Here is a 17,378-nt window from a genome sequence, read left to right as displayed (position 1 = left end):
GCACCAGTAAAGAAATCTTGACTTGCTTGATGTGCCGCATCATTGGAGGCTTTTGTGCTCCCAAACTTGACGCCGATGAGAGAAATCGCCCATTGTTTTTCATCCTGCAGATTGTTCTTCTCATCACTGCCCTGCTCGTCCTGTTTGGGGAGCTGCGCTCTTTGGCCACTGAGCGTGCTCACTACCTGCGTCAGTGCCATCGCTGGTTCCAGCTCTTGTTGGCGTTGTTGACTCTGGCGGCAGCTGTCCTGCAGCTCTGCTCCCAGTCTCTGTCTTCTTCATGTATTTCCAAGGTAAGACAACAATAACAAACAGTGTGATGCTTTTGACTCGGTGCTGTAAACATGGTCACCTTCACTTCTCTGATTGACTTACATTATATGTGCCATCTAGTTTCGGGCCCAGCCGCACAGCTTCATTAACTTCCACGGCGCGGCCCTTCTGGCAGAGAAGTCTTCTCAGTGTGCGGCTCTGCTGCTCACGCTGCTCGTTCTGAAGGTCACTGTCGGCTCCGGTTCTCCATTATACATCAGCATTGATCCCTGGGTTTACCACTGCAGAGACTACTCCTCGCTCTGGCTGTGTTTTCCAGCTGCTGGGAACCTTGAGGTTTGTGCGGAGGTGGGTGGTGATGGGCAGAGTGCTGCAGAGAACCTGGGGGGAGCTGAGGAATCGAGCTGTCCTGGTGCTGCTACTGCTTTTGCTCTGCACTCACCTTGGAAGCACGGTATGAGAGGAAAAGTTCATCTGAAACTAATTCTCAGGAAGGGGAAAAAATAAATAAAAAATCCTTGATGTGGTTCTGTCCTCCTTTTAGCTTTTCTCAGGCTCGGTGGAAGGTTTCCTGTCACTGCATCAGACCAGTGTCTCGGTGCTGTCCATGTTGCGAGGACGAGCGGTTCTCCAAAGACTGTGCAAGGTCCACCCGGTCCTGGGGCCTCTCTATGGCCTGCTGCTGTTGGGGGGTTGTGTTTGGTTTGTGGCGCGACTCTGTGGAGCTGTTCTTATCCGTACATACAGGTACGGTGGGGTGGTTGGGTGTGTCCCAATTTGTCAGAAATGTCGTCATTTTGATATTACTAATATTTACCCCATACTGAAATTGATACCTTCTACCATCCAACAGGGGGTGCTGCAGCATCCTCAGCACAATACACCTCCAACAGCCTTGATATTTTTTAGCATGTTAATTAGCACCTAGTCTTCTTTTTAAAGATGATTGGTAAAGGCTGAAACTTCAGGGATCACCAAAATCAATGAATTTTATATTATATTAGACTTCTATTATGCATATATGTTTGAATCTAGGATAGTATTTAGTCATATGTGGCTGCACTTTAACATAAGATTTACACTGATATAAACAAGCATTGGGTCTTATAGTATGTGTAAATTATTAATATGGAGTTTTGGTCTCAATCAGGGGTTCGCAATTTGTGGCTCCCAGAAGGTTTCACAAAATAAAAAATGTATCTTATTTTTATTGCATGTACACATCCGAGTCATTTCAAAAGGTCTCTTATCTCTCGGCTAAGAAGGGTTTAAAAAAGGTACAACAACTAAATAAAAAAAGGCAGAAGAATAGATAAAACCACAAGAAACGGAAAAAATGACCAAAACAACTTAAAAAAAGAGCTTCAAATAGAAACAAAACTGCATGAGCATATAAAACAGTTAATAAAATCTAAGAAGGGGTGAAATGAAGGGGGGAACTACTAAATCAGGTGAAGATGTGATGAAATGAAACTTCATCAATGCAATATGAGTGACACTTTTCCTACATATGTCAAAATGATATATTCAACTTAATAAGTTATGCTGGTCTCATATTAGAGGTTAAACATGTTTTGCAGAAGTTGAATTTGATTTGGTGAAAAGTTACAAAAACAGATTTTTGACTCATAAAAGCTGCAGACTTCCTGCCTGGACACCAGTCCATTTATCTACAAACCATTTCTGATCGTAACTTTCAGAGATAGCTTCAGCCACCTGTAAATCTCAAGGAGTTGTGGACGTACAATATGTAGTACTTTATTCGTGGTCATTGCTGTGTTCAGTGTAATTGACGACTATCTGTTGGTTTATCCCAAAGGGCAGAGCAGGCTGAGCTGTTGCAACCAGCTATTGAACCTCAGGACTATGAAATGGTGGAGTTCTTCATCAAGAGACTCAAACTGTGGATGGGAATCACCAAGGCTAAACAGGTAACTGCAGGTGTGCAACACATCCTTTGGAAGATCTAATTCTATGAGGAATTGTCGTTGACATTTCCTGCCTCCTTCCAGTTCCGACACCGGGTGAAGTTTGAGGGCATGGACGTTCCACCCTCCAGGGCATCACAGGAATCTCGTCTCTCCAACCTCTCGTCGCGTCAACCTTCCTGTCAATCCCCTTCGATATCCTCCTCTTTCTCTTCCCCCCGGCCTCCGTCCTCAGTGTTCTCGGTTCGGTCTGAGGACTCGTCAGGGTCTGAAACTGGCTTCGAAGTCCAGCCTTACCTGGACGGCCTGATGCCCTGCGTCACAGCTCTTCTGTCTCGATTTGACAGGGTCAATCAGGTGATCGAAGACATTCACGACTTGGAAGTGAAGTTAGAGGAGGTTCAGTCCAGAAGAAGGAAGGTGTGGATGAGTAACAAGGAGGAAAGTGAAGAAAGACCGGGAGAGCTGATGAAGACAAAAGAACACGATGAAGGAGAAGTCAGACACAGAAAGATTGGTCTTCTTCACCCCAGGTCGCGAATCTCCCTCCCATCTTCATTTCCATTCGTTTCGCCGTTGCTTCAGTCGACGGCTGCGTCAATCTGCAACTTTCCACGTGTGCGTAGCTCCTACTCCGAGTCTGAATCAATACCTCAGCCAATGAGCAACGCGTTTCCTTCTGAATTCACCAAGCCTACACCTGGAATCAGCGGTTTGAATGCCGGTTCTCCCGGGTTCAGCCGACTCCCCAGGAGAAGAGCATGGCATTCCGGTAGCTCTCATTCAGCCGACGCCACACAGAGACGCTTCCAGCTGCCAGGAGCTGCTTCATTCAGAAACGGAGGAGAGAACCTCCTCAGTGCCCGACCAAGAAGTGAAGAGGGGCCAAGAGGACACATAAGTGATGGTGTTCCAGTGAAGAGGAAGGCTTGGATCTCAGAAGAACCAGAGACGGAGTAATATGTGATGTGTGACACTGTCTTGCTGCCATGTCATAGTGAAGTGTAGAGGAAATGGAGATTGACCGCACAATCTGCTTGAATACAGCCTTCACCTGAACATAAAACTAAGAAAGGAATCTCCTTATATTAAGGAAGGGGGAATTGAGGAGACTCAAGCGTGCCACTTTACGATCTATTTAGTTTGTCCTCATGCTGATGAAATTTGGTCGTCCTTGAAAAATGTATTGAAGGATATACAGATGTTCTGAAAAGAACTGGTTAGAAAACTCTTTATGTTGTCATTGTGGTGTGTTGTTTTTAAGATCTTCTAGTTTGTAAGTGACACTGTAGATACTTTACTCAAAAGACAAATAAAGACATGAGACCATTTGGTCCACAATCCACTATGTCTTTGGGTTTTTTGTTTGAACCCATGAGCAGAAGTCAATGTTCCACTCTAACTTTGCTGTGCAGCTGGGTTTATTGGGTAACACAAGTGGATTAATATTTGGCCAAATGTTATTTCAGGTCAGACAAAAAAATCTCAGTCACCTTGTCTTGGACTGTAGCATCTTTTTTAATCAGATTCGAACTAATCCAAGACATATCTGCTGAACTTTTTTATATATTTTTTTTAATTTGCATTTGTAAAAAACATAAAAAAGAAGCAATAAACAACACTAAGTTGAGGATGTCTATGAGTGAAGGTAATGTTTATAAAAGCAAATAGAACTAGAATGGGCACTCAGTAGAGCACATACCTTCACCAATGCTGCTTTTGTCACCATGGGAACCAATGGATTACCAGGTAATTTGATCCACCACGCCACTCCTTCCATCATTTCTTATGGTCATTTAAATTGCTTCATGTTGTCACTGTTTGACACAGATGAACACACATTTTACAATTACTGTGTGACCCCACTATCAGTTGACCCCCGACCGCTAACCAGGGTGACGATGTCACTGCATCAGGTTGCATATCAGGCGATAGGGAATTAATACTGAACATTTTGGTGCTGGTTTGACATCAATCGTATTAAAACGGACCACACTACGATGAAAATTAGTTTTTGAAGTTTTGTTTTTGCGACCCAGACCTTGTCCTTTGAACCAGTCGCTCTCGATTTTTTTTAAGACTGCCTGTAAAAAGACAAAATATATAAAAATCAGGTAACCAAGTGTTGAAATTCTTCATTTTTAATGGGAGTTCAATCAGGAGCGAAGGATTTTTTTAGGCAGAAACTGTCAGTTTAGGTTAGTTTAATGCTTTTCAACAGAAGTTATTGTATATAAATGACACATACGGGTGTTTATTCACACCAACTTTAAAGGCTTCAAATATCCTTGAAGCACTTTCTGCGTTTCAGTGAGTACTTTAATAGGTAAATGATTAACTTGGCCCTGTGTCGCTCATGTAGTCGGGTTACAGTCCTGAAAAACCAGTGAAGGAGTTGGTTTTTCTCACCTTATTGTCTTCACTCATCCGAACAGTGCTGGTATGAGGAAGTTTTAATCGGAGTCCCATTCATGAACATTCCAGGTAAACCAAGCCTCTTTTTTCTTTTTTCCAAGTTCCTCCGTCAGATCACTTCCGAACGTTTGACTCGAACTTCTTTTACACTGTGCATTCACTTTGAAGTGCTGCAAAGTCGAAGCTATTCTTCATATCTTTTGTGTAGGAATGTCTCTGGAAACAGAGGAAGAAGCTTCAACATGGATCAGTGACTGGATGTCGCAGCTCCCACCCGAACTTCACACCGTTCCCCTGTTTCATCTGGCCATACCAGGTACGCAAATGACGCAGTGCGAATAAATGTATATCGAAGTGAATCTATGTGCGAGGCGGTGTATTCAGTGTGTGTTGTTGGAAAGAATAACAATAATGCAGTTTGTTGTGACTACGAACAAGACACGCCCAGTACGTATCATCAGCTGTAAAACTGTCATTGGAGGATGCTGCCTGTGAGGATTATTCATTCATTGAATGCATGAAACACTGATTTAGTTGTATTTATTATGATTAAATTTCCTGCCTTGGTTCAAATTGAAAGGTTTATGATCTGCAACACGTATAACTGATCCATGTTCGGCAAGACCAAGTTGTCCTCCGTTTGTTTGATTATCTTGCTGGAGGGATTACAGTTGCACACAGTCACGATACAAGGAATCAGTTGAACGTGGAGTATGGCGCATACTTAAAGCCAGCAAACAATGCAGTAATGCGCTTATCTTAAGTTTTGTACACCGAGGAATGTGGTCGAGAGGTACGGGGTTATCAGATCACAAGCAGGACACATAGCAGCATTATTTATCCATTTCTTCAATGCTATATTGTGTAATTTGTTCCATCTTAACCCGTTTCTATATTCTAAATACTAAATATTCATAGCTGGTAGATTTAGACACATTAATGTGTCATTTTGCAAATTCACTCCAGTTTGTATATTCTCATTTTGTTGGGTAAATATCAAAGGCAACATATCTAATTAATTACAGCAACTTTGCTGTTTCCAAAAACACACAAACACTGAAGTTGGAAGAGGAAATTCACATTTTGGGTAGAACAAGAGCTTCTGCTGTTTTTAATCTTCTTTCTGTCATTAAAATCACATAATATGGTAACAGATCGACACACAGCATGCAAAATGTGCGTTGCATTGTAATAATGGTAACGTAAGAGTAATTTTTGTACGCTGTAGATTTAGTGGGACGAAGGTTTATATGCAAAGTGCAAGTCATGGATGAGGAGAGAAGTCCAGTAGTTGACGAGTAAAGACCAATCGTAGAGGAAGTACAAATATATCGCACGAGGATACATCGTGACTTTAACGGAAAATTCTGGGTTCAAACCCAACAGATCCATCGTTTCCAAACTTAGAACTGTTGCATTGCTCCTTTTTTTCTGTTGGATTGGTAGCAATTATAGGGTCTATTCTGCTGTTTGAGGGGTTTTACTGGGGACTTGTGGGGTCACTGATTTAATGTGATGCCTAATATGACCACCATAAAGACTTTTTCCGTGATGTGTGTGTCTTGTATGTTCTTTCCCAGGAAGCCACGACTCCATGAGTTACGACTTGGACATTAACTCCTCTATAATAGAGCCTGATAGACTAAAGAGATTCAGCGGAATTTACTGCGTGCGTAAAACAGTGCACAAATGGGCAACCACCCAGGTGAGGAGGGAGTTTATAGCCTGTCAGTGATGAATTTATATGTGCGTATAGTAATAATGGCAAAATGGTGTCGGCTGGTATTATAGGAAGCAACCGTCAAGACGCAGCTCGACGCAGGCGTTCGCTACTTGGACCTGAGGATCGCTCGTAAGCCAAACGACGCCGACCCCACTCGACTCTACTTTTACCACGGGCTGTACACGTGCACCGATGTGGAGGTGAATACAGACATGTGTTTTATAGGTTTAGACATATAAGCTGGGATCAATATTTAGGATTTTATTGAAGGTTCTGGATCATTAGGTGCCAGTTGGATCTTCAATTTACTGTCTACTTCTCAGTGACTAACTTCATAACATAAAATGAGCTGTGCAGATGTGAGGCACAATGAGAGTAAATGGAACAGACTTATGGGTGTAGAATTAAAACCTGAAAGAGCTGAATGGCCCCTGATCCAACGGCTCTGTTGAGGTTATCATTTCTCTTTGGAAAATCAATGATGCAGAAATGTGACAAATGTACGGGAATAAAAAGCCCACAAGGAGAATGACCAGAAATTGATTTAAAAAAAACTAACATTATTAACAGAACTGATTTAAAAGAGATGCAACATCACCCTAATAAACACAAATGAAGAACAAAACCAATACTGGGACTCAAAGGCCAGCGAAGAATCACAAATAGATAGAAACTGATCGCAAAGAGATGCACAATGAACACAAATGAGAGGGGAAACCTGAGACCGCAAAGCAAAACAAATTGACCAGAATGACATGCAAAAAGAACAGTGAGCGAACGAACAAGCTTAAAAGAGATGAAAATTTTGCACAAATGAATGCAAATGGAAGGCATCGCAGACAAATCACAAATTGAATTTAATGCAACATGGCCAGACTGTTTTGAGACCGTGTTGACGGCAACCAAAAGCAGCACAGAAGTTCCAAAAGTACTGACACAGGTCATCCTTGAACACAGACTGCAAATTACACATCAATTCTTTATGAGACAAAACAAGATTTCTCTAACATTATTACACCCTACTGAGGTACCATTTATGTCTTACCTCTTCAATCGTGTTCAGACTGCTCTCAAGGAGGTACGTGACTGGGCAAAGGAGCACCCCAAAGAGATCCTCATCCTGTCTTTATCCCACTTCAGAGGGCTCAATGAGCACCTCCACACTTACCTCATCAACTTTATCAAGACCTTGTTTGGGAGCAGTCTCGTCTGTAGATCGGTAAAGTAGTTGTTTATTCTTCACTAAGGTCACTGGGTGAAACCCACTTCATCCTGTGTGACTCGACGATAGAAAAGAACTTGAGTTGAGACTTTTGCTTTGATACCTGACCACAGGGTGGTCCGACCCTGAAGAGCTGCTGGGACCAAGGGAGAAACGTCATCGTTTCCTACGATTATCAAGCAAACCAACATCCAGAGCTATGGGGGAAAATCAAGTACTTCTATGGCGACACTATGGACCCTAATGAGGTTGAATCAAAACTGTGTCATGCTTTGGAGAAGGAAAGACCTTCACATCGTGAGTTTACCCACATTACCGAGATGGTTTACACGCCACCAAGATGTTTGGGTTCGGTCTCGGGAATAACTTTTGGTTTAACGCCACAGGTTTTTTCGTTTGTGGCCTGAACTTGACGTTGCCGAGTGACACCAGGACCCTCAAGTACGTCCTTCGCCCCTGCGACAACCTCGGCAGAGTGGAACTGAGGAGCCTGCCGAAGCTGCTGCTGTGGCTGAAACAGCAATCGCGCAAGACGGCTGTGAACATCGTGGCCTCGGACATGGTGACGCACGATGACTTTGTCTCCACAGTTGTCGACATCAACTTGAAACACGTGACAGGGTGAAGAAAATGGCCCAAGATTTTGATAGTTTTCCTGTTTTGTTTTGTATTTGTCCTGATATTTCAGTTTGAAAAGGACCGAAAGCACCCATGACTTCAATAAATACAAGTGCATAGTTACTGCGGTTACTTGCATTTGATAATCTGGTTTCAATGACACAGGAAATTACTTGAAATGTGTGTATGCAATGTAATGTCTACCTACATTAAAATAAATTATTAAGTCATCTTTGAGTCAATAAATGCTAATAATCCTTGTATTTAGAATAGCAATGTAGTAAAATGTCCCCCTGGGATCAATAACAAAGTCTTCTAATCTATTTGATCAGTTTGATGAACATTAGACATTCGACATTTTACCAACCAGGGTGAAAACTTCAGTTAGGTGGTAAAGCAAAGTACCAGATTTTCCAGACTATGAGTCAAACTTGAAACCTGAATCTGTCAAAAATGTAAATGAAGAGGAAAAATACAGAGCACGACATTGGAGCCTGGTGTATAATCCTCGACCAGTGACTGATTTCCCAGAATCATGTATGACTTTCTTCTTCCTGCTCTGCTTGTCTTGCCTTCAACACCACGATTCGCCTTTGTTTTTTTCATCGTCACCGATCAGTTGGAACTCTGCTGAATAGCTTCTTTTTTTTTATTGCACTGACAGTCAGTGATGGTCTTCATGGGCAATATTCTTTTGTCATGTAGTGCCATCTACTGTTTAGGAATGTTTTTTTTTAATCTTCATATATTTCTTTGGATTTATCATATATATAGTAAAAAATAATTGATCGATGGATTATTTTATTAATTAAGATAGGTAATTAGGATAGAATAGGGGAAGAGTTAGATAAACAAGTTGCTTCTTCTGATTCCTTTTTGAACAGTAAAATACACACTATCATTACAATTGATGAGTGATTATTGATGGATTGATTGATTGATTGATTGATATTATTGTTGTTGTTGTTGTGCATATTATTAATACTATTGTATTTATTTAAACATTTTTTTAATATCATTATCATTAGTACTAGCATATTGTTTCATTATCACAATTTTATTTTTTATTTCTTTAAATGTTCGAAATAAAGATTGGAAAAAGGGAAAAAAATCTGGCTGGGAAAAGGCTTCCCCCAGACCCCCTTAGCGCTCGGTGGCGCCCCCTACTGGAATCTTGCTCTCACTGATCTGGAAATGACAAACAAATTTAACTTTTTTTCACAGCTTTCTCACAAACATTCATGCACTTTGTGTTATATTTAATTTTTCAGGCTACTGGAGCGCCATCGTGTGTCACATGACGGTATTGCAGTGAATACTGCTTAGGAAGTTTTGGTTTGTAGCAGCTAGTGTTAGCATGCTATTAAAGTGACTACAGGTGGATTACGATGTTAAGACTGGCAGCATGGCGTCGATCGACGGCCATAAATAGCTACACGGAGCCCGCACGCCTGTTCGCCGCCGCTCTTTTCGGAGCCCACCGTCAACCACGGAGCTCGGGGGGAAAGTGTTTACTACACACTCCCCTCCCACCGAGTGACAGGTCTGCGCCGCCGCTCCTCCATCCAATCCCGGCCTGCTACCTCAGGTACTGCCGCACTCAACCACACTACATTGCAAAAGCATGCATTTTATCGCGAACCGGTTTAACACTGTGCGGAAAGATGCCTCTGGAATGTAGGCTTTTAATCACACTCACGCTGACTTGTATGTCAATACGGTGCACTTCCACAAGCGATTAACTTACGAGTATATCAAATAATTGATGATATTTTCTTCGAGGTTGCGCTTGTCCTGGTGCTAGCCAGCTTTAGCTTACAGCGAAAGCTAATGTCGTCCTCGTAAGATTTATGTTAAAATAATGACGATCCCTGTCATAAAGATCATCAGTATTTAGGCCGAATATTACAAAAAGCAGAAATGCGACTGAAAATATTCGCTGTTTTGTTTGTAGAGGATGAATATACGTCTAAATCACAAATCAATGAGAATTAGAGGATATTCCAGCGGGGTTCAACAACGGGTTGCTAACCGCAGCGGTGTGACTGCTCCTGCTGACAGCATGTAAACATCTCTAGTCGAAAATACCCGCATGATTATTGTTCAAACAGTTTCAAGCAGACGGATTTTTAACACAGAAGTATATGATCTTCTGTAGGTAACATCAGGTACAACATGTCATATATTGTCAAATTATGTTGAGATTGTTGATAACATTTAGTGAACCTTGTCTAGAAGTGTGGTGGCACATTAATGCCACATTTTCTGATTATATACGGAATAGCATGGCAACACAATATTTATATAATACACATGCACTGAGATTTACTCTCAAGGTTATTTAGAATTGTGTGGATATCATAGATTGCTTTTACTTGATGACAAAGAATTGAGAGCAAGTACAAACATTCAAACATGTTTTTACAATATTACATCGCTGTACTTGCACTTCAGTTTGAATTTCTACCACACATATTCACATATATTTGCAGCTATTAAATATTCACATATGTATGTGTGATTATGTACATATACAGACTTTATTCAATTACATTATGTAGTTTTATGCAGTTTTATGGAACTATCCATCTGTCATCCATCCATCCATTCAACAAATAAACCAACAAACATATTTATATAAACAACTGCATGTACCAAAGCTATATCCCTTAGAATATGTGTAGTAACATTCATTATAATGAGTGTTTGGATAAAATGGTGTAATAAATGTGTAAAAAATTTTCAAAAATTATTCATGTTGAGAAATAGAAAATGACTGAGTGCACAAAATCCCTTCATAAAAAGTAGTATTGTGATTGTGTCTTTGCAGTCCACCTATCTTCAGGAGCATGGCATCTGGGGGTGAAGGGCCTCCGTCCTCCTCATCATCTTCCACGCCGCACAAACACACCAACAGGCTAGCCAAAGAGCTGTCGCCCTACCTGCTCCAGCATGCGCACAATCCTGTCGACTGGTGAGTGGATTTAGAACAATACAGAGCACAGATTCTTTCTTTCACCTGGTTTGCGTTAAAGATGCTTGTCTGCAGGTTTCCGTGGGGACAAGATGCTTTTGATAAGGCGAAGAATGAAGACAAACCCATCTTTTTATCAGGTACGGTTCCTTCATCCAGGTCTGAATAGACGGTTTTTGACGACGTTTCAAAACGCCATTGTTTCGTGTGTGAGCGCAGTGGGCTACTCCACGTGTCACTGGTGCCACGTCATGGAGAGGGAGTCCTTCGAGGACGAGGAAATTGGTCAAATCCTGAGCGACAACTTTGTCTGCATCAAATTAGACCGGGAAGAGAGACCGGACGTGGACAAGGTCTACATGACGTTCGTGCAGGTTCGTTATGTGCCTTTTCACACGTCGCCGTTTTCTTTCGACGGTATTTGACAAAGTTTGGTTCTTTCAAGGCAACTAGTGGAAGTGGAGGTTGGCCCATGAGCGTGTGGTTGACCCCTGACCTTCGGCCTTTCATTGGCGGTACGTACTTCCCTCCCCGGGACCATGGAAGAAGGCCTGGCTTCAAGACGGTCCTCACAAGAATCATGGAGCAGGTAGCGCTCGTGTGGATTCATGGGAATAAATGAATGGGAATGAATGCCAGAAAGAGTGAACTGTGTCTCTGTAGTGGCAGAACAACCGCTCTACTTTGGAGTCCAGTGGGGACAGAATCCTGGAAGCTCTGAAGAAAGGCACGGCTATCACCGCCACCCCGGGAGAGAGTCCTCCGCTGGCTCCAGACGTAGCCAACCGATGCTTCCAGCAGCTCGCCCACTCCTACGAGGAGGAGTACGGCGGCTTCAGAGACGCTCCCAAGTTCCCTTCACCTGGTGAACATGACAAGAACCTGAGCTTTCGCCCACTGCGAGGCAAAACCTCTCAAACCCTCCTTGACGCTCTGCTTCTCCTGTGATCCTGTCCGCAGTGAATCTGATGTTCCTGATGTCGTACTGGTCCGTCAACCGCTCCACCACAGAGGGGGTGGAGGCACTGCAGATGGCTCTGCACACGCTTCGCATGATGGCGCTGGGAGGCATCCATGACCATGTGGCACAGGTGCCGATAAACAATGTTTAAAGATTTGTACCTTTTTTTTTTTTTTTTGTTGTATTTACAGTTCGGAAAAACTTTCAAATGAACCGTTAAATGCAGGGTTGAGTGGTGTTTTGAGCGTTCTATTGAGTCACTCGGATGAACGGTGGGAGGACTGAATCATACAAGTCGTCGAAGCTCCCTGGAGTTGAGTTTTGTGCCATACGGCTTACTTGAACTGATTACTCGTATCATTGTACATGTCCTCCCTCTCTCTTCTGTCGGTCTTCCTCAGGGCTTTCATCGTTACTCCACAGACTCCTCCTGGCATGTTCCTCACTTTGAGAAGATGCTCTACGACCAGGCTCAGCTGGCTGTAGCCTACATAACGGCTTCCCAGGTGTGTGTTAGCCTCCATCTAAATCTTCTCTGCAATAAATGAGATGTATCACTATATTACCCAGCTGGCTAATTTCTTTTGAGCGTCAGAGTAAATACAAAGCCTCATGCTGGTAAATACAAGGAGAAATCATCATTTAAAAAAGGTGGAAAAAAACCCATAATGAGGTCAAAAACAAGCAAACCCTCTCAGAAATACTATTTAATAAACATGCACAGTAGGGCTACACCAATACCACTTTTTTTTTTTTTTTTTTTTTAGAGGATGAGCACTAACTTTTAGTTACTTGCCGATAGCAAATTCCGATACAAGTACTTTTAAATGCCATAAAGCATCATTTATACTCCAGCCGCAGACAATGTTGCATAACCTTCGCACATATCCTTTTCACCCCCGAGAAAAGCCTCCTAAACACGTGCAGTATCGGACCCAATACTAGTATTGGTATCGGTATCAGTATCGGTGCATCCCCAATGCACCGGCTACCTCAGCTCATAGATCACACTGTGCAGTCTTTACAGTTGACTTGTATGCGTTTCCTCTTCTGCAGGTATCAGGTGAGCCGCTGTTTGCGGATGTGGCGAAGGACATACTGCTGTACGTCTCCAGGGACCTGAGCGACAAGGTGAAACGCCTCCGCTACCGGGTGTATTTGTGCGTTACAGGTCCTACGGGGGTGGGTGGGGGGTCCAGTGAAGTCATGAAAGTACTCTAAATCAGGCAGTTGATTAGGATTAAGAGGGTAAAATATGGACTTCTGGCTGAGGTCCAAAGCAATACAACACCAGCTGTTGTCTAAAGTTCGCTCGGGGAAATATCAAATGTTTTCACACCTCCTCGAGAGCGACGGGTGGGATCCCGCTGGCAATCAGTCTCTTAACCGGCCCCCCCCAGACTCTCTTCTAATGGTCAACCCCAACCCTCTTTTTTTTTTTTTTTTTAATACTCCTGATAAATGAGGCGACAGCAGCGAGTGAGGCACACAATTAAAAGCACACTCGTTGCAATCATTATATTCCCCGAGATTTATTATGTAATTACAGGCTAATGAATAACGCTGCTAAGGTAATTTTACACTGACGCCACGCTTTACTTTTGCGATATGCAGCGGGTTGGATCTTCCCCCCAGTGAGGCACTCTCTCTGATTTCTCATTTTCTGTAAGGATCGCCTCCGGTGCTGTGGTCAGAGCTGATTTGACATGTTATTATCAGAGTCTTTCGAGGGGTTAATTGTTTGATTTGCACCACAATTACAGCGACATTATTACTTAATGCTCTCTCTCTGGCCATTTACACTTTGATTGACGTCTTCCCCGTGTGGGTTTCCTAACCCTTATTGTATTTATTGATCGTAGATAATGATATACACTACTCACAAAACATTAGGGATCTTGAGTTTCAGAAGAAACCCGAAACGCACTAAAATGAACCTTTTCTCTAAACCTTTCAATGCACATGTCAAAAGTTTACTTTTAAAGATTAACAGACACCCGAAATGCAACGGTGGTTTTCTGTTTTCTTTTGGAAACATTCAACAGTAAAAACAACAAGAAATATTTGAAATGTAAACTTTAAAAACCGAAGTCATGGCATCATCTGGAGGTCAAAAATGTATAAAACATGAAAGACTTTCATAGTATTTCAAATATTTAACGTATTTGAATAATCAGTTTTAATACCAATGGCCATTTTTAGCAAATAAAGAACAAAATGGCAGTACGGCTCACTCTGAGACACTCTGGATCAGAATCTCACTAACCCTGTGGTGTATTTTCTAAAACAGTCTGGGGGCTTCTACAGCGCAGAGGATGCCGATTCTGTGCCGGCGTCGGGGGGAACGGAGAAGCGGGAGGGGGCTTTCTGCGTGTGGACTGCTTCAGAAGTCCGAGAGCTTTTACCAAATGTGGTGGAGGGCGCCACTGGAGCTGCCACACAGGCTGACATCTTCATGCATCACTACGGTGTCAAAGAACAAGGAAATGTTGCTCCAGAACAGGTGATTGAAACCCCTTTCTCTATAAAGGAGATTTTAATGAAAATTCTCATTCCATAATAACAGAAAATGTGGGATTATAAAGGGAAACATAACAACTTGTGGTAATACTAATAACTTGTATATAACCTTATATACTAATAAGGAGAAGCTTTAGATCTTCTATCTCAATCTGTAGTAACAACTGTTAATTTCCTCTGTAATCAGGTGACTGTAAATAAGTCAGGATGTCTGCACCTTGCCAAACAAGGCACGAAGCCAAAAGTTAGTAATATAAATGAAAAAGCTACAACATGACCGCAAAAGCCCACCACACACCGTTGTGCTGCTGATCTTGCATTTATAGTGTGTTCGTCATCCTGCTGCCAAAGCCACAATACAAATGTAAAAGTAAAGGCGGGGCAAATACATTTCTATTGTACTATTCAGACACAGGGCAAATCACAGTGCTTTACAAGGAAGTGGCAATATATTTCAGCAAGGCAGTTAAGAATCATAATCTTAAGATATTATGAAATGCTTTCAAACAAAGTGACTGAATGCAGAATAAAAAGGAGAATCAGTAATGTCGGAGTAAAATCTATTGTTTGTTGGAAAATCTGAGCAAATGGCTGTTTTAAATCCTGATTGAAAAGAAATGAGTGTGTCCGCAGTCCTGGGTTATTCAGGTTGTTTGTTCCACAGGTGAGGAGCATAGGAACTAAATGCTGCTTCAAAAACCCAAAATGCAAAATATATCATACTAATGCAAAAGCCACAACTCAAATCCAGAAGAAAAGCCACAATACAAATGCAACAGCCGCATTGTAAAACAAAAGCAACATTACAATTAAGAAAACTATCATATTGCAAAAGACACAATATGGATGATAAAAAACCCTGTGGTACAAATGTAAAAGAAAAAGTCACAAAGATAAAAAAAGGTGTCATACTGATTGAAAAACCACAATACGATTGCATAAGCCATCCTACAACTGCAAAACCTACTTGAAAAATGCAAAAGTGCAGTAGCCACCATACTTTTTAATAACCTTAATAACCTTGATTTAATCATTTGAATCAGAAATGTCCTACTTTTACACCTCAGATCTCTTGTCTTATATGAATCCTTTGTTTCTCCTGCTTTGATTGCAGTTTGAGAAGGTTTGACTTGTTGCACGTCACACTGGCAGGACACCCTCATGGAAAACTGGAGGTTTTCCATGAGGGTGTTTCCTTGACATCTGTGTTAGGTCAGTTTTTCGTGATCGCCGTCATACCCACCCTTTCTGTCGCATGCGTTGCCAGGATCCCCACGGGGAGCTGCAGGGCCAGAATGTGCTGATCGTGCGCTATTCGGCGGAGCTAACAGCTGCCCGCTTTGGCATCAGCCTGGAGAAAGTCAACGAGCTCCTGGCCTCCGCCAGGGCCAAGATGGCCAAAGTGAGGACGCACCGGCCACGCCCACACCTGGACAGCAAAATGTTGGCGTCCTGGAACGGTAAAGTTCAAGCAAGTTCAACCTGCTGTGTGTTTATTTCTTCAGAACTTAGCAATTCGCAGCTCTGTCAGGCAAATAAGCAGACATACTGTATTTATATCCTGTATGAAACAAGGCTGTCAAATGAGTGTGAGATATTTATGCACATACTTATTAGCGGCGGTATCAAGCTTTTATAGACACTTGTTGTCATGTTGCATTAGCGTGACGCCAATTGCGACTCCCCCACTCGCATTGTTTGTCCCGCGTCTTTGTCTCGGACGTGATTGATTACAAAAGCACGCGGGCACATAAACACCGGCGCTCCCGCGGCTGACGTCTCAAGGCAGAATGTGTTAGCGAGGTAATGAGGCTCTGCGATCCTGAGAACTTTCCAATTAGACGCGAGACTCTCCTTCTCCTCTCTAATGAAGGAACCTCTCCATTAATCACCTGTCCTCCGCCGCAGCACTTTGAAGACCAGGCTGCGTGCTGCTCGGCGGGCTTTGATACGCTACATGAAAGAGGAGTGCAGGGACAGATAGAGCGAGGAAGTGAGGGGTGTCGGAAGGGGGACGGGACGAGGACGGAGCAAGCACAGGGGGGGAACTTCAAAGACTTGGGTTGGAGCGGGAAGACGGAGCGGATGTAGAAGTCTGGCAAGGTCACACTGTGATAGTTTTTGGTGAGCAACAGTCATTTTACAGCTAATGCTACGTCCTCAGGACTCATGCTGTCCGCCTACGCTCGCGTCGGGGCCGTAACGGAGGACAAGGCCCTGCTGGAGAGAGCGCTGCAGGCCGCCAAATTCCTAAAGAAGCACCTGTGGGATCCAGATCGCCAGATCGTCCTCCGGTCTTGTTACTGTGGAGACCACATGGAAGTGCAACAGATGTAAGAGAGTTTTTAAAAAAGATGAGCCGTGTGAGTGGCTCAAAGTGGGCGTGGCTCACAGCAACGTCCTCGACGTTCCACAGTAGCGTTGCCAATCTTGTTTCTCCAGTTCTCAGCTTCTTATGAATAAGTAACTTAAGGGCCCCACTCACACGTTTCTAGTGTTTTTGTTATGTCCCTTTATTTATATTTTCAGACATATTGGACACTTTCGCAATGAAAAAAAAAAAAGGTCCAGCAATGGAAAGGTGAAGCATTTAAGCTCCTTCTCACTTTTCTTTTTTGTCTAAAACTTCCCTGATGCCTGCCAGTGTGGAAGTTTCTAGTTTTCAGGAGACTGTCTGCTCAATTGTTTCACCTCGCTCCACTCTGAACCCGAGCACCACCTGTCAAGCGGTCAGTCATGCCCAT

At 42.8% G+C, this 17,378-nt stretch overlaps 3 protein-coding genes across 4 annotated transcripts in view; all 3 read left to right on the top strand.

Annotated features, from left to right (window-relative positions):
* The window catches only part of pkd1b (polycystic kidney disease 1b), a gene marked incomplete at both ends in the record, with an annotated part of 30,318 nt that extends 27,157 nt beyond the window's left edge, over positions 1-3,161 (top strand). Inside the window, 6 exons of the mRNA XM_080481558.1 lie at positions 111-293; positions 394-498; positions 593-727; positions 818-1,025; positions 2,098-2,204; positions 2,286-3,161. Coding sequence (XP_080337684.1) covers positions 111-293; positions 394-498; positions 593-727; positions 818-1,025; positions 2,098-2,204; positions 2,286-3,161 — 1,614 coding nt within the window. The remainder of the gene's footprint in view (positions 1-110; positions 294-393; positions 499-592; positions 728-817; positions 1,026-2,097; positions 2,205-2,285) is intronic.
* A 1,461-nt stretch (positions 3,162-4,622) lies between these two features.
* On the top strand, positions 4,623-8,419 carry LOC308117659 (PI-PLC X domain-containing protein 1-like). 2 transcript variants are annotated; one of them, XM_080476695.1, is made up of 7 exons: positions 4,623-4,685; positions 4,825-4,932; positions 6,197-6,321; positions 6,408-6,539; positions 7,403-7,558; positions 7,675-7,858; positions 7,948-8,419. In XM_080476695.1, exons 1-7 carry the CDS (start codon positions 4,673-4,675, stop codon positions 8,184-8,186), a joined length of 957 nt encoding a protein of 318 aa, XP_080332821.1. In that variant the 5' UTR covers positions 4,623-4,672; the 3' UTR covers positions 8,187-8,419. The 2 variants fall into 2 exon arrangements, with proteins under 2 accessions (XP_080332821.1, XP_080332822.1); XM_080476696.1 differs by lacking the exons at positions 4,623-4,685; positions 7,403-7,558 and having other exon boundaries at positions 4,728-4,932.
* Positions 8,420-9,474: 1,055 nt separating this feature from the next.
* The window catches only part of spata20 (spermatogenesis associated 20), a 42,392-nt gene continuing 34,488 nt past the window's right edge, over positions 9,475-17,378 (top strand). Inside the window, exons 1-12 of the mRNA XM_080477131.1 lie at positions 9,475-9,767; positions 11,010-11,153; positions 11,229-11,293; positions 11,373-11,527; positions 11,599-11,742; positions 11,817-12,018; positions 12,114-12,244; positions 12,516-12,620; positions 13,171-13,245; positions 14,405-14,617; positions 15,902-16,094; positions 16,799-16,967. Of these exons, the coding sequence (XP_080333257.1) occupies positions 9,568-9,767; positions 11,010-11,153; positions 11,229-11,293; positions 11,373-11,527; positions 11,599-11,742; positions 11,817-12,018; positions 12,114-12,244; positions 12,516-12,620; positions 13,171-13,245; positions 14,405-14,617; positions 15,902-16,094; positions 16,799-16,967 (1,796 nt within the window). The 5' untranslated portion in view covers positions 9,475-9,567. The remainder of the gene's footprint in view (positions 9,768-11,009; positions 11,154-11,228; positions 11,294-11,372; positions 11,528-11,598; positions 11,743-11,816; positions 12,019-12,113; positions 12,245-12,515; positions 12,621-13,170; positions 13,246-14,404; positions 14,618-15,901; positions 16,095-16,798; positions 16,968-17,378) is intronic.

This window comes from Lipophrys pholis (genome assembly GCF_963383615.2).
Source record: "Lipophrys pholis genome assembly, chromosome: 1".
Classification (NCBI taxonomy): Eukaryota; Metazoa; Chordata; class Actinopteri; order Blenniiformes; family Blenniidae; genus Lipophrys; species Lipophrys pholis.
The sequence above is the reverse complement of the archived record's forward strand: the minus strand, read 5'-3'. Positions and strand labels throughout refer to the sequence as shown.

What these genes read in the sequence shown, in the direction of transcription:
- LOC308117659 (XM_080476695.1), top strand. An exon ending in ACAAATGGGCAACCACCCAG is followed by an intron (nt 6,322 to 6,407) that starts GTGAGGAGGGAG and finishes CTGGTATTATAG; the next exon opens with GAAGCAACCGTCAAGACGCA. An exon ending in GCAGTCTCGTCTGTAGATCG is followed by an intron (nt 7,559 to 7,674) that starts GTAAAGTAGTTG and finishes ACCTGACCACAG; the next exon opens with GGTGGTCCGACCCTGAAGAG.